Below are 16,158 nucleotides of genomic sequence, written 5' to 3' on the forward strand. Positions count from 1 at the left end.
GGACACCATCCAAATTGGTTTCTGCATTATACTTTTACATACATGGAACAAACATTAACATTAGGGTAAATCTTCTAGTGCCAGCTGGAAACTGGTAGAAAACAATGTACATAATTGTATATGCAAGGAATTGGTTGCTTCTGGCATCTGTCACGAGCAAAGTGGGTGACACCACTGACCCAAGCTTGATCTTGTGACGACTTAAATATTTTTCTACCGCTTGTAGTGAGGATGTCTTGTTCTCTCTCTCCTCCCAAAAGTTGGTCTTTTTTGTTGCCTGTGTTTGTCTCTTATGTGTGTTAGTGTACAGTTTTGTGTGATTCTGAGCGAATGTTATGGGCATCATGGAATTCCATAACCCTTCTACAAGCTCCAGTACTGGCTCCTGCAAGTCTTGGAAGAAATGTCCTGGTGTAGGATTTTATCCTTGTTTGTGTTTCCTAACCTCCATGAGTAGTGACCCTAATTCAACCTGCAGTAGGTGCAGAGCAAATGAATTTGGGCAATGTACTGAAACCCAGTAGTCTGAGCCATAGTGAGACATATCTAAAGGTTTACAAGAATATTGACCAGCTTTGCCGAACTTCCAGTCGGTCCAGGATTACCTACCTCCCACCAAGAATGAGCCTATCCTAATGTTAAGACCCAGGTTTGTTCTGTGTATGAACAAATGACAAATTTTTTATTTAATTTATATTTTTCATAACTAACAAACTTGCAGTCTTAACATTTAATAGCCCATCTGTAGCCACCCCTCTGTCAGTTTACCCTGGGTTGGAAAATAACTAAGGCGTCACAAGATTAAACTTGCGATGGTGGTGTCACCCACCTCATTTGTGACAGATACCAGAAGCCAACAATTCCTTTCATATATAGACAATTATACTATTTGTTCCTACACAATATGCAAACCCTCGGTCCTTACATAAGGAATTACTTTTGGTGTAGCTGGAATTACGGCTGTTAAATTCTTGAACAAGGTGGTTTGGCAGTAACTACCGTGAGGCAGGCGGGTAGGCTAGCCTGCCCGGATGTAAACACTCCACTTTGCTTTTGGCCGTCTTCCGATGAAGACGTGTGTTTGTGAGCTCTGGCTGACTGGTCATTGATCTTTTTTCCCGGTGGGATCTTTCAGGTTTATTTTTGTCTTTAAATAAATATGTATATACAGTGTCTGATATTAATATTAAATTCAGTTAATATACAAATCCACTTTTTGTGATAGCCTTTATAGCCGCCTCTCTACTTGTGTTAAGAGTCGGCGGCAAAGGTATGCCAACATATTATTTACATTCTTTCGCCCTTAACGTGAGGACGAGATATGTATTTAATGTGAGGACGAGACATGTATGTAACGTGAGTGATATTGATCCTGTAACGAGACATGTATTCATCTGAAAATTATGCTTACGCTTGGGAATTACCGAGTGGAACTTTAAAGGTTTGTCCTTGTTTTGTTTTTATGGTAATTTCTCTTCTCCTTCATCGTTTCACTTACTATCGGTGTTGATGTTTGGGGGATCTCCTCACACTTCGGAGAGCAGTGCCCTTGAATGCGAGAGGGGAGTATCCTTATTACTTTAATCATTTTTTACTTATTTTACAGACTAGCAGTGGTGATTGTGTTTACAGCAGTATTGGTTGGATAGCTCTTTGTATTGGTTATCCTAACCTTGGAATTGTACATGTGACTCGTAGCATGTTGTGATACCAATCCCTGAGTGTGTGTACTGATCCCCTGCTGATAATCATATTCATTTACCACTACTACCCTGGAGTTATGTCACTGGACGAAGCTTTCGCACTGCCCTGTGATATTTATCTATTCCTGATGGTAGAAGTCTGAAAGAATTTGGAGGAATCAAAGAGGAAGAGAGCTCGTCAAGTTTTCGTCATCCTCCTCTTAGAGATCATCATATTTTCATGTCTCCACCCCTTCGACTTCTAAGGCTTTGCCGTAGAAGACCGGGACCATGGAGGTACCACCCACCATTGGTACCTCCTCTCCCGGCTCCAGAGGTTCCGGAGTGACCATCACTGCTGTTCACGTGACGGTCCCACTGGACCGCGCACACACAGACCGTTGTGGGCTCCCCCTTTCGGTTCTCTTGAGAGGTTTCAGCCTCGACGAGGAATGGGATGCGTTGGAGGACGTATCGGCTCTCTCCTGTCAGGTGCACGCTCAGCCCCACCCAGATGACGATCACGGCGGCGGCAGACATTTCGCCTACAGTAAAAGTTTCGTAACCCTCCTCGGGTAAAAGTTTTCTCCAGACGGTAACGTTTTCCTAGACTTGGGGGTGGCCATCACCGCAGGTTGATGGCTGCCCGTAACTCGCTTCTCCAACTGCTAGTTCTGCTGCAAGGCAAGCGAGAGCATCCAATCTTCCTCCCCCATTCCCTCTCTTCCTATGGCTGCGACAGGAAAGGGAGGATCCTGCAGAGCGATTTCCATAGGAAATTCCGCGTCGGGGACTGCACTCCTGGAGGGGGATTTTCCTTTGGGTCCTATTGGATGTAGTCCCTGTCGTTGAGGAAGGATCTTGCCTATTCCTCCCTCGATTTTCTACGGGAATCGGGAGGACCAAACCACCTGAATGATCGTCTGACGAAAATTCAGGGGGTTTTTGCCAAACGTTTAAAATTTTTTGGAGTTTCTAGCACTCTCAGTTCTTTTTTTGTCTTCTACGATCTGCAAACACTTGGGGCGAGACCACGGTCCAGAGTGGGTGAGACGAGAATTTCTTGATAATTGTTTACTAAGATAATTGGGAATCTCACCGAATGCTCGAATTCCTGGAATTTCTAGCGTTCGAAGGAAGTACTGCTGCCAGCTCTACTTCCAAGTAATAGAAATGTCCTCCCTGATCCAGCCCATGAGAAGCGGTTCTTCAGGAAGTACAATCCTTGTGTTTTCATTACTGAAAGGAGCTCCGCTTTCATCACGAACTCTGACTTCTCACCAAACAGCAATGAAATAGCGGTTTAGCTTTATCAGTCCTCTGTAAACAACAGGGATTAACCCTTAAACGCCGAGCCGGTATTTCCGAAAGTGTCTCCCATATGCCGGCGGTGTTTGGGAGTGAGCGCCGAAGCAGAAATAAGTTTTTTAAAAAAATCACAGCACGCTTAGTTTCCAAGATTAAGAGTTCATTTTTGGTTCCTTTTTTTGTCATTGCCTGAACTTTAGTATGCAACCATCAGAAATGAAAAAAATATCATTATCATAAATAAATATTGGAATATATGACAGCGCAAAAAAGTTTCATATATAATTGTATACAAATCATGCTGTGAGCAAAACGGTTAAAGCTAATGAGTTAATTTTTTTCGTTGTATTGTACACTAAATTGCAATGATTTTGGTATATAACAAATTGTAAAACTATCAAAGCAACACAGATAAAATATTATCACAATATGATGCATGAATTCGTAACACGTGGACGTAAAAAAAGAGGTTTTCAAAAATTCACCATAAATCGAAGTATTATGCTAGAGATTTCCTGTATGTTGCAAAATGAAGGTAATTGATTGAATATTACTAGACTGTTAGTGTTGTAGCTTACAATTGCAGTTTTCGACCATTTCAGTCGAGTCAAAGTTGACCAAAGATAGAATTTTTTCTATATATCGTGATATGAAAATATTTCAAAACTGATAAAAGCTACAACCATGAGTTATCATTTGTTGTATTCTACATGAAATTGCGCACATTTTCATATATAAAACTTTACATAACGGCTGATATAAAACGGTGCAAACATTACGACAATCCGACGAAAGAATTTCTGATTTTTTCGGCAGTTACCGCGCGGACGCGAGGAAAAAGTTTTTTTCAAAAATTCACCATAAATCGAAATATTGTGCTAGACACTTCCAGTCTGTTGCAAAATGAAGGTAAATGCTTGAATATTACTAGAATGTAAGAGTTTTAGCTTACAATTGCGTTTTTCGACCATTTCGGTCGAGTCTATGTTGACTGAAGGTTGAAATTTTGGCACTTGTTATTTATATGAAAATATTTCAAAACTGATAAAAGCTGCAACCATGGGTTGTTTTTTTGTTGTATTCTACATGAAATTGCACACATTTTCATATATAAAACTGTATATAACAGCTAATATAAAATGGTGCAAACATTATGACAATCCGACGAAAGAATTTCTGATTTTTTCGGCAGAGTTACCGCGAGGACGTAAGGAAAAGTTTTTTCAACAATTCACCATAAATCGAAATATTGTGCTAGAGACTTCCAATTTGTTGCAAAATGAAGGTAAATGAATGAATATTACTAGAATGTAAGAGTTTTAGCTTACAATTGCATTTTTGACCATTTCGGTCTTGTAAAATTTGACCGAAGGTTGAAATTTTGGCACTTATAGGGATTTATATGAAAATATTTCAAAACTGATAAAAGTTACAACCATAGGTTGTTTTTTGTTGTATTTTACATGAAATTGCGCACATTTTCATAACGGCTGATATAAAACGGTGCAAACATTACAACAATCCAACGAAAGAATTTATGATTTTTTCAGCAGAGTTACCGTGTGGATGTAAGGAAAAAGTTTATAAAAAAAATTCACCATAAATCAAAATATTTTGCTAGGGACTTCGAATTTGTTGCAAAATGAAGGTAAATGATTGAATATTACTAGAATTTAAGAGTTTTAGCTTACAATTGTGTTTTTCGACCATTTCGGTCGAGTCAAAATTGACCGGAGGTTGAAATTTTGGCACTTATCGTGATTTATATGAAAATATTTCAAACCTGGTAATAGTTACAGCCATGGGATGTTTTTTGTTGTATTCTACATGAAATTGCACACATTTTCATATATAAAACTCTATGTAACGGCTGATATAAAACGGTGTAAAAATTACGACAAAGTGACAAAATAAAATCTGAGATGTGTCGCTGATTCTTTTTAGTGCGAGAAGAAAGAAATTCGCTAATATAAAACGTTGCAAACATTACAACAATCTGACGAAAGAATTTCTGATTTTTTCAGCAGAGTTACTGCACAGACGTAAGGAAAAAGTTTTTCAAAAATTAACCATAAAATCGGAAATATTGTGCTAGAGACTTCGAATTTGTTGCAAAATGAAGGTAAATGATTGAATATTACTAGAACGTAAGAGTTTTAGCTTACAATTGCGTTTTTTACCATTTTGGTCTGGTCAAAGTTGACCGTAGGTTCAAATTTTGGCACTTATCGTGATTTGTATGAAAATATTTCAAAATTTATAAAAGCTACAACCTTGGGTTGCTCTTTGCTGTATTCTACGTGAAATTGTGCATATTTTCATATATAAAACTGTATGTAACGGCTAATATAAAATGGTGCAAATATTACGACAATCGGACGGAAGAATTTCTGATTTTTTCGGCAGAGTTACCGCACGGACATAAGGAAACAGTATTTTTCAAAAATTCAGCATAAATCAAAATATTGTGCTGGAGACTTCTAATTTGTTGCAAAATGAAGGTAAATGATTGAATTTTACTAGAATATAAGAGTTTTAGCTTACAATTGTGTTTTTCGACCATTTTGGTTGAGTCAAACTTGACGAAGGTAGAAATTTTGGCACTTCGTGATTTATATGAAAATATTCCAAAACTGATAAAAGTTAGAACTATGGGTTGTTTTTTGTTGTGTTCTACATGGAATTGCGCACATTTTCATATACAAAACTGCATGTAACAGCTATATAAAACGTTGCAAACATTATGACAATTCCGACGAAGAATTTCTGATTTTTTCGGCCGTGTTACCGTGCGGATGTAAGGAAAGGTTTTTTTTCAAAAATTCACCATAAATCGAAATATTGTGCTAGAGACCTCCAATTTGTTGCAAAATGAAGGTAAATGATTGAGTTTTACTAGAATGTAAGAGTTTTAGCTTTCAATTGCGTTTTTCGACCATTTCGGTCTAGTCAAAGTTGACCGAAGGTTGAAATTTTGGCACTTAAAGTGATTTATATGAAAATATTTCCAACTTAATAAAAGCTACAACCATGGGTTGTTTTTAAGTATTCTACATGAAATTGTGCATATTTTCATATATAAAACTGTATGTAACGGCTAATATAAAATGGTGCAAATATTACGACAATCGGACGGAAGAATTTCTGCTTTTTTCGGCAGAGTTACCGCACGGACATAAGGAAACAGTATTTTTCAAAAATTTAGCATAAATCAAAATATTGTGCTGGAGACTTCTAATTGGTTGCAAAATGAAGGTAAATGATTGAATTTTACTAGAATGTAAGAGTTTTAGCTTACAATTGTGTTTTTCGACCATTTTGGTTGAGTCAAACTTGACGAAGGTAGAAAAATTTGGCACTTCGTGATTTATATGAAAAATATTCAAAACTGATTAAAAGTTGAACTATGGGTTTGTTTTTTTGTTGTGTTCTACATGGAATTGCACACATTTCATATACAAAAACTGCATGTAACAGCTAATATAAAAAACGTTGCAAACATTATGACAATTCCGACGAAAGAATTTCTGATTTTTTCGGCCGTGTTACCGTGCGGATGTAAGAAAGGTTTTTTTTTTAAAAAATTCACCATAAATCAAAATATTGTGCTAGAGACTCCAATTTTGTTGCAAAATGAAGGTAAATGATTGAATTTTACTAAGAATGTAAGAGTTTTAGCTTTCAACTTGTCGACCATTTCGGTCTAGTCAAAGTTGACGAAGGTTGAAATTTTGGCACTTAAAGTGATTTATATGAAAATATTTCCAACTTAATAAAAGCTACAACCATGGGTTGTTTTTAGTTGTATTCTACATGAAATTGTGCACATTTTCATATATAAAACTTTATGTAACGGCTAATATAAAATGGTGCAAACATTACGACAATCCGACGAAAGAATTTCAGATTTTTTCGGCAGAGTTACCGCGCGGAGGTAAGGAAAAAGTTTTTTTCAACAATTCACCATAAATTGAAATATTGTGCTAGAGACTTCCAATTTGTTGCAAAATGAAGGTAAATGATTGAATATTACTAGAATGTAAGAGTTTTAGCTTACAATTGCGTTTTTTTACCATTTCGGTCTAGTGAAAGTTGACCGAAGGTTGAAATTTTGGCACTTATTGTGGTTTATATGAAAATATTTCAAAATTGATAAAAGCTACAACCATGGGTTGTTTTTTGTTGTATTCTAAATGAAATTGCACACATTTCCACATATAAAACTGTATGTAACGGCTAATATAAAATGGTGCAAACATTACGACAATCCGATGAAAGAATTTCATATTTTTTTGGCAGTTACCGCGTGGACGTAGGGAAAATTTTTTTTCAAAAATTCACCATAGAACAAAATATTGTGCTAGAGACTTCCAATTTTTTGCATAATGAAGTTAAATGATTGAATATTACTAGAATGTAAGATTTTTAGCTTACAATTGCGTTTTTCGACCATTTTGGTCGAGTCAAATTTGACTGAAGGTTGAAATTTTGGCTTGTTATTTATATGAAAATATTTCAAATCTGATAAAAGCTACAACCATGGTATGTTTTTAGTTGTATTCTACATTTTCATATATAAAACTTTATATAATGGCTAATATAAAACAGTGCAAACATTACGACAATCCGACAAAAGAATTTCTGAATTTTTCGGCAGAGTTACCGCGCGGACGTAAGGAAAGTTTTTTTTTTTTTTTTTTTTCAAAAATTCACCGTAAATCGAAATATTGTGCTAGAGACTTCCAATTTGTTGCAAAATGAAGGTAAATAATTGAATATTACTAGATTGTAAGAGTTTTAGCTTACAATTGCATTTTTGACCATTTCAGTCTAGTCGAGTTGACCGAAGGTTCGAATTTTGGCACTTATCTTGATTTATATGAAAATATTTCAAAAAAATTATTATATTTCAAAACTTATTGCTTATTATATTCAAACTTATTAAAGCTACAACCATGGGTTGTTTTTTGTTGTATTTTACATGAAATTGCGCACATTTTCATACATAAAACTTCATGTAACGGCTAATATAAAACGGTGCAAACATTACGACAATCCGACGAAAGAATTTCTGTAAGGAAAAAGTTTTTTTCAAAAATTCACCATAAATCAAAATATTGTTCTAGAGACTTCCAATTTGTTGCAAAATGAAGGTAAATGATTGAATATTACTAGAATGTAAGAGTTTTTGCTTACAATTGTGGTTTTCGACCATTTTGGATGAGTTAAAGTTGACCGAATGTCGAATTTTTTTATATGTTCGGGAAGATCTTGATCCTTGTAGCACCTGGGCTCTTGGGTTGTAGTGCATCCATCTTTGGCTACGTAGACAATTGGCTCATTGTAGCCTTTTCCTCCTAGCTGTAAGAGTGAACCTTGTGAGCTTGGTCCCTTTGTCACCATCTGAGCCTTCAGATCAATTGGGTAAAATTGGATTATGTCCTCTTCCGTACATGGGATATATTGGGTATGGCCATCAGCTCCCTAGGGATTCATTAGCTGGAGTCTGCTTTTTGACCATTCTTAAGGACACAGCTACAGTAGAAAAAACAGCGTCTGATTACAATAAGACATCTGATATCCACAGAGAAGTTGGTCCTCTCATTAGATTCAGGATTCACTTTCTCCAACTTCAGCTTATGGGGTCACAGAAAGGTGCTTCTATGCCAGATAATGTGTTAGTCTTGGTGACAGAGTAGGTGATGGTAGACTTCTACTGTTGGATAGAGAGGAAGAAATTTAAACAGGTGTCCATTTGGTTCAGGGAGACCCTGGAGCAGAGGATTGGAAGCCCACACCTCTGATCCAGAGGGGGAGTCATGGGATAGAATTGGAGTGTCAGAATCACATCAACTTTCTAGAGCCATGGGTCATTTCCGTTGATGACCAACATAACCAATTCTAGCCTAACTGAAGAAGTAAGGGCTCACTCATTCAGCCAATCACTACCTTCTGGAAAGGATATACTAAGGTGAATCAGTGGCAGGATAAATTGGCAAAGTTCACCATTTGTTGTTGAAAATGTAATGTTTCTGTAATTCAACAAGTCTCTATTCCCTTTTGAATTAAGAAACGGAACTTTTTTTTAATTTTCATCAGAATCCAAAAGGCAAGTTGTCCTTTTGTTGGCCATTAAAGAGCATAAGTCAGATGTTTCCTCAGAGTTCCTGACTTGCTTTCATAGATGTTTGGGCTCGAACAGGGACCTGTTTCAGACCCTACTGTGATTATTTCAGCCGAGTACTAAAAAACCCAGTGATTTTGTGGTGATGGACCCTCCCAGCTGAGGATTTGGTGTTTAGTTCTTGAGGAGTTTTGACTAGGCATCCTTTCAAGGTCCCTTTAACTAAGCCCTCTTCCAGGACGCCAAACCTATAAAGACTTTGGTTCAGCTGTCAAGGTGAATACTCAGGGATTATAGGGTCCTAATAATCTGCATGAGAAACAAATCATTGGTTACCCCCAAGCATAGCACTGAATGCTGCCAGCATACCATGTTTTTTCTTTTAGTTCAGTTTTATAGGTGGCTTTCCATGTACATATATTAGACTAGAAAGACCAATCCTATTACATAATAGTGAATTAAATACAGTACAGTTTTTTAAATTTTTAAAATAATATAAATAGTTACAAAGTAAAGTTTCCTCAGAGATTGCTTTTATATAAATATTATAATGATCTGAAACAGAAGGTATGAACATGATTTTTTATAATGCAAAAAAGTATTTTTCAAGCAACATATTGATCATATGATGACATATTCCTTGCACAATGCAATTAAGAGGTGATGTGCTTAGGTTTAGAATGCATATGCAAATACCCTAAATAGTGTAAATATTTCAAAGTCTTATGTTTACATTACCAAAATCATGGATCTCTAATGATATCCAATAAATAAAAGAGCAACTATCATACATAGAGCTCATTTCAGCTTGCCAAGGTAGTGAATGAAAAGTAAAGGCATAATGAGAAAGAAGGCTTTCCTTAGTGAAGAAATTTTTTTATCTGATGACGTAAATCATCACATGGTTAATTATCTGTTGAAGCAACTCAGCATTAGTCTAACTTCATATTTGTGGGCATGAAGTATAGTAGTACTCTAAAATTATTCTTATTTTCTTTCCAGCTTCTGTGTGTATGGCCCAGGTCTCTACATATGGTGAAAGCTACAGTGTCACTTGGTCACAAAATTATTCACACCATTTTAAAGTATGAGAAGTATGGTAGTGAAAAATATATGATTGACACAATGCTAGTCTTAACACAGACAGTATCATCTGTTGAAAAGCAACTAGTCAGGGTATATGACTTACAGCCTGTGATGGATACAAGATGTGATTTTTATGGTGTTTCACAGGGTGCAGCAAGTTGCACTGTTACAAATGTAAAAGTTTTGGCAGTGAACATAAAAGATTCCTACGTTCCTATCATAAACCATAGGTTTAAAACTATTTGGAAATGTTTGTATAGTAATATAAAAAACATATATGTCAGGATTCAAGGTAAATACGATAAAAATAGTTATCAAAAGTGTGTAGTTGTTATAAGTCTAGTCCAAAGACACTTGCAAGAGCTGGGCTGTGATATTAGTTTCCCAAAACTTAAGGTAAAGCAAGGTAACAGTTTAAGTATAAACGGGTTGTATTACAGTGCTATTGAAGTATGGAAAAATGATGTAAATATCTACATAGCACAAGGTATTTGTAAGAAAAAGTTAAGCAGACGTTTGCATTCTATGTTATATGCATATATATTTTTGAAGGATTATAGTGGCCTAGCATTATTTATTAAATGGATGTCTAGTTTAATCACACACGACAGTGTCCAGAACTACATTTCTTCTAGTCATGCTAGTCATTCATCGTCAAAGAAAAGTCTTAGAAATGAAAGGACATTATATTCTGAACCAAGACAGTCTTCTTCACTGGGAGTAGAAAATGGTGCTGGCACATCTCATAAGAAACCAAAGAATCCTACAAAACCACAAGAAGCCAAGGGTGAAGTGAAAAATACTCTGTACAAATCATATCGAAATGTAATCCATGCCGTACGAATGGTGATTGGCAGCTTTGGGCGAATCCTAGCAAGGTTATTTATGAAGCAAGATGTTTTTGTCTCTCTCCCACATAGGCCCCACGACATTACTCCCCTTTGGTTAAGTGATGCAAGAGCTGAAGGTAAGTGCTCAATGCTGGTTGCTTTTAGACTTAATCAGTAACAGTTAATGTTGTGGGCATTGGTAAATTGCAGAAATTTTAGAGAAAGAGAATGTAAAATTTCTTTGAAGCTGAGTGAAATAAAGTTTATTCTTGTAAAGAAAAGCTATCCATAATAGTTGTGAAAGAAATGAATGAATTTGAGGAAAATAGAAATAATAATTAGAGATGTTAGACATTTAGCAAAATAAGGGATTTTGACGAAGGAAAAATCTATTTCTGGGTGATTGGCTCGTGTCGCCCTATGAAAGGATCCTTAATATCATTCTTTCTAGGTAAAATTAATCTAAAATTACCAGAGAAAAACAAAATTAAGAAAATGTCAGTAAAACTGACTCGCTCACTCTTAAAAAACGAAGTGTCGGTATGGTAATAAGGGCGAGTGGGAACACTACCACGAGACATTCACCAATTAGACCTTCCAATCAGAATCCCCACAAGAGAGAGCTGATACCACGGGCGATGCAGCCGCTACTACTACTACTAGAGGGCGCCACGGACAGCAGCGCCCCTAGCGGTCATCCTTAATCTAAAAACATCTTGTCCTGCAGGGGGGGCAAACAATACAGGGTGGGTTTCATAGGGCGACACGAGCCAATCACCCAGAAATAGATTTTTCCTTCGTCAAAATCCCTTTTCTGGGCTCAGCTCGTGTCGGCCTATGAAAGAGTACCAGAGAAACAGACAAGATGGGAAAAAAAAAAGGTAAAAAAAAAAAAAAGGGACAATGAAAAGCAGTTGTAAAATGATGGGAGGGGTATAATATAAGGTAAATCAATTACAGCATATACACTAACGTACTTAAGTCTCACTTTTTTACAAAACGTAACATAAAAGAAAGTTAGTAATGTAAAGTACTTAAAAATTACAGTAAACACAGTAATATAATAATGCAGTGTAATTTTTTCCACAAATTAGATTTACTTAGAAAATTATTTACATAATATACAAACACATTGTGTCCTACCTAAGCATAAAAATAAGGGTAGGTACACTGAAGTACAATAACAGTACAAGTGGTGGATGTCCCTAGCATAAGGGACAATCCACTGGTATGATTCAGCGGCTAAGGCTAGGATATCCGAGTAGCATGGCTATAGGGTGAGGCATGTTGGCTGAGGTAGGTAGAAAGGAGACCTGGATCTATACTACGACTACTATACAGTATCAGGAGAAACAATGTTTCCCGCTGCTACTTAATGCTGAAAATTTTAAAGATTCCAAGGACTTTAGGTCATGCCGTTTAAAGACTGTCGGGGATTTCCATCCAGTATACTTTTTAAGATCCTCAAAGTTCATATGTTGAAAGTAATTAACTTGAGGTGGCTACTCCCCTGATGTCATGTGCTTTTGGGAATGAATCAGGATTGGCTTGTTTAATAAAGTAAAGGATTTGTTGTCTAATACCTTTTACTGACAAAGTACCACCTTTTTCTCTCATGAAGAGAGGACCTGAGGATCTTGAGGATGTACGAGATAGAAAGGCTCTTAAAGTTGATACTGGGCAGAGAGAGGGATCTTGGGGAAGTGGGATGACTTTCCAAGGAGCCCCACCTTGCCAGAGGATCCTCATTTTTAGCTAAAAAGCTACGATCCGGAGCAAGTAGAACTTCTCCTGAGAGGGAGGAATTCCACATGACCCGCATCTCTGGATAGAGCCGACAGTTCTGAAATTCTAGCTCCTGAAGCTAGGCTTAATAAGAATAATGTCTTCCTAAGAAGCATTATGAATGTACAAGACGAGTTGTCAGTATCTGAAGCTAGTTTGAGGACATCATTTAAGAACCATGAAACTGCAGTAGGCCTTTGAGAAGGTCTAAGTCTAGCACAGGCTTTAGGAATAGACGTGAAATAAGATTCAGTCAGATCTATCTGAAAACCTAACTGAAAGATCTTCTTCAAAGCCGATTTATGAGTAGTAATAGTGCTAGCTGCTAAACCTTTTCAAACAAGGACCTGAAAAAGGATATAGCTAGATTAACTGTCATGGTTGTAGTGTTTGATTCTTTCAGGAAAGATGCTAATTTTTTTAACAGCTGAGTCATATTGTCTAATGGTTGACTCTCTCTTATCTGATTCTAGGAAGAGAATATTTTGTGACAATATTAGCATCTTTATTAGCCGCAAACTTCATGAAGTCCATAAAGTAGGGTCTGAAGAATTCCTGAGGAAGCGAACACAGTCCTCATTTGTACTGATTGATGACAGCCTTGGGATTGGGAATCCGTTGAGGTCGGAGACCCATTCCAGAAGAAGATGGATACCAGTTGCTCTTGGGCAGTCCGGTGCAATCAGAGCTACTATTCCTTTGAAAAACCTCAGCTTGCTTAAGACTTTCAAGAGAAGATTCACTGGAGGAAAAACATAAATTTTTCTCCACTGATCCCAATCTAACGACAGGGCGTCCGTGGCATAAGCCAGAGGGTCCAGGTTGGGGGCCACATAGCAAGGGAGCTTGTGGTTCGCTTGTGAGGCGAAGAGAGATCTACTTGGAGACCCTGGGACTCTCCCGGCTTATCCACTGGAATTGACCGTCGTCTAGGGACCATCTGATTCCAGAGGCACTGAAGACCGGGACAAAGCGTCTGCTATCACATTTCCTTATCCCCTTACCCCCGCCAGGTGAGGTGGCGGACAGTTATGCCATTTGTGTTTGTTTGCTAGAGCAAAAATGGCTATCATGACATGGTTCACATGCTTGGATTTGGACCCTCGCCCCTGTTGATGCAATGAACTACCACTGCACTGTCCAAACTAGCCTTAGATGAAGACTTTTTCGGGGGAAGCAGTCTCTCAAGGTAAGAAATACTGCCATTGCTTCCAGAACGTTTATGTGGAGCTGGCGAAATTGAACTGACCAAGTCCCCTGAACCTCCTTTTGAACTGAGAATATCCCCCCCACCCGGACAGGGAGGCATCCGTGTGAATGGTTAACACTGGGAAGGGGATATTGAAGGGGTACCTGCTTGGCTAAGTTCTTTACTTTCGACCATGGACGGAGTTGATTGCGAAGGATCTGTGGAATTACTGACAACTTGTCTCGAGATTTGGTGTTTGCTCTCGATCGCCAAACTCGATTTATATCTTTAGCCTTGCTTTCAGGAGGATATCTGTTACCGAAGCAAACTGAAGGGACCCTAGGATTCTTTCCTGGTTTCTCCTTGATGTTTGCTTGCATTTGAGAAATTGCCTGACCGATTTTGCTATTTCCTTCCGTTTGGCCACTGGAATTGACAGATTGTGGGAAGACAATCCCATTGGATTCCCAGCCACTGAAACGAGACTCCGGGGTAAAGTCTGGATTTCGTTTTGTTTATCTGGAACCCCAGATGTTCCAGAAAGTGAACTACCTTTTTGGTGGCATTGAGACATTCCTCGACGGTTGGTGCCCAGAATCAACCAATCGTCGAGGTAAGCTGCTACCATGATTCCCTGAGTTCTCAATTGTTGTACAACCACTTCTGCTATTTTCGTGAATACCCTGGGGGCTACATTCAGACCGAAGGGCATCACTTTGAATGAGAATGTCTGATTTCCTAGCCTGAACCCTAGAATGGGCGGAAGTGTCTGGCTATAGGGATATGATAGTATGCGTCTGTAAGATCGATGGGAGCATGTGACGGCTCCATGCGGAGTAAGGTCCTTACTTGCGAGAGGGTAAGCATCTTGAACTTGTCGCAACGAATGAAAGAGTTTAGCTTTGACAAGTCTAAGATTACCCTTCTTTTTGTGAGCCTTTCTTTGGCACGCTGAATAAGCGACCTTGAAATTTTAGATGCTTGACTCTCGTAATAGCTCCTTTCTGAAGGAGCCTTCCTCCGCGTAATCTGTCAATTCCTCTGATGGTATTTGGTGGAATGATTTGATTGGAGGAGGATCTTTGATCCACTCAACCACCCACCCTTTGGACACTATGCTCTGTGCCCAATTGCTGAACCCCCACCTGTGACGGAAGAGGAACAGCCTCCCTCCTACCTGGGGAGCCTCATTGTTGATGGGCGGGTTGACCACCACGCCCTCCTCTGAACTGCCTGCTCCTTGTCGCCCGTCCTGCGCCACGCTGGCGAAAGTAGCCTCTCGCCCTACCTCTCGGCTGCTTGTTAAAGGGAGTGTAGCCCTGACCTTCATACGTAGGTTGAAGGCCGGCGAGAGTGCGTAGGAGGTCGACGGTTGTGATTGAGGAGACAGCAGGAGGATGGGCTGGTTCTGTTTCGAACTACCAGGTTGTCCCTGTTGGGTAACCGGGACGGCCTGGACAAATTGCTGCTGTTGCTGGTGTTTCTGGTAAGGCTGGAACCTTTTACCAGACTTCTTCGGTTTCTTACCAGCAGTGGGGGCGGATTCTTGCTTCCTCTTAGATGAAATTCCCCACCTAGCTCTAAGGCTCTGGTTGAGCCTAGCAGCCTCGTGGTGCACTTCATTTACAGCGGATTCTGGGAAGAGATCCGCTCCCCACATGCTAGAAGCCAGGAGTCTATTAGGCTCGTGCCCTAATAGTGCACTCCTGCAGAACGTGCTTTCGGCAATTCCTCCTAGCTTGGAAGAAGTCGAAAGCATCTGTCTGAACCGTCTGAAGCTGGGATTTGGCCAAGATCTTAAACAGCGGTTCTGTAGCATATGAAAGAGCAGCCATTTCCGTTATTATTAGAGAATTGAGGGACCTGCCAAACCTATTTCGCGCGTCAAACTCTGCCTGAATCAAGGAATCAGGCAGTCTTGGAAGCTTCTCGCCGAACTGGTCCATGGCGCAGTCCGGTTTGAGCTTGCCAAGCGAATGTGGCTGGCAAGTTCTCCCACAATTCTCCAAAAGCTGGGAAGAGCGGAGAAGTAGACTCCGCCTCCCTTAGCTGTGGCATGGGCTCATCCTTGAGGACTGCCTGAAGAGTCCTCTCAACTATTTTCGTGGCGAACGGAAGAGAAGCCTCTTCTTCCGTCGCAAAAATAGTGAAAGG

The 16,158-nt window shown here is 38.8% G+C and overlaps 1 protein-coding gene across 2 annotated transcripts in view; it reads left to right on the forward strand.

Moving 5' to 3' along the window:
- Window positions 1–10,122: 10,122 nt before the first annotated feature.
- Window positions 10,123–16,158, forward strand: part of LOC135221943 (uncharacterized) — a 181,658-nt gene continuing 175,622 nt past the window's right edge. For both annotated transcript variants that reach the window (XM_064259975.1, XM_064259976.1), the window contains exon 1: window positions 10,123–11,167. In XM_064259975.1, coding sequence (XP_064116045.1) covers window positions 10,147–11,167 — 1,021 coding nt within the window. In that variant the 5' untranslated portion in view covers window positions 10,123–10,146. The remainder of the gene's footprint in view (window positions 11,168–16,158) is intronic.

Source organism: Macrobrachium nipponense, chromosome 3 (genome assembly GCF_015104395.2).
Source record: "Macrobrachium nipponense isolate FS-2020 chromosome 3, ASM1510439v2, whole genome shotgun sequence".
NCBI lineage: Eukaryota > Metazoa > Arthropoda > Malacostraca > Decapoda > Palaemonidae > Macrobrachium > Macrobrachium nipponense.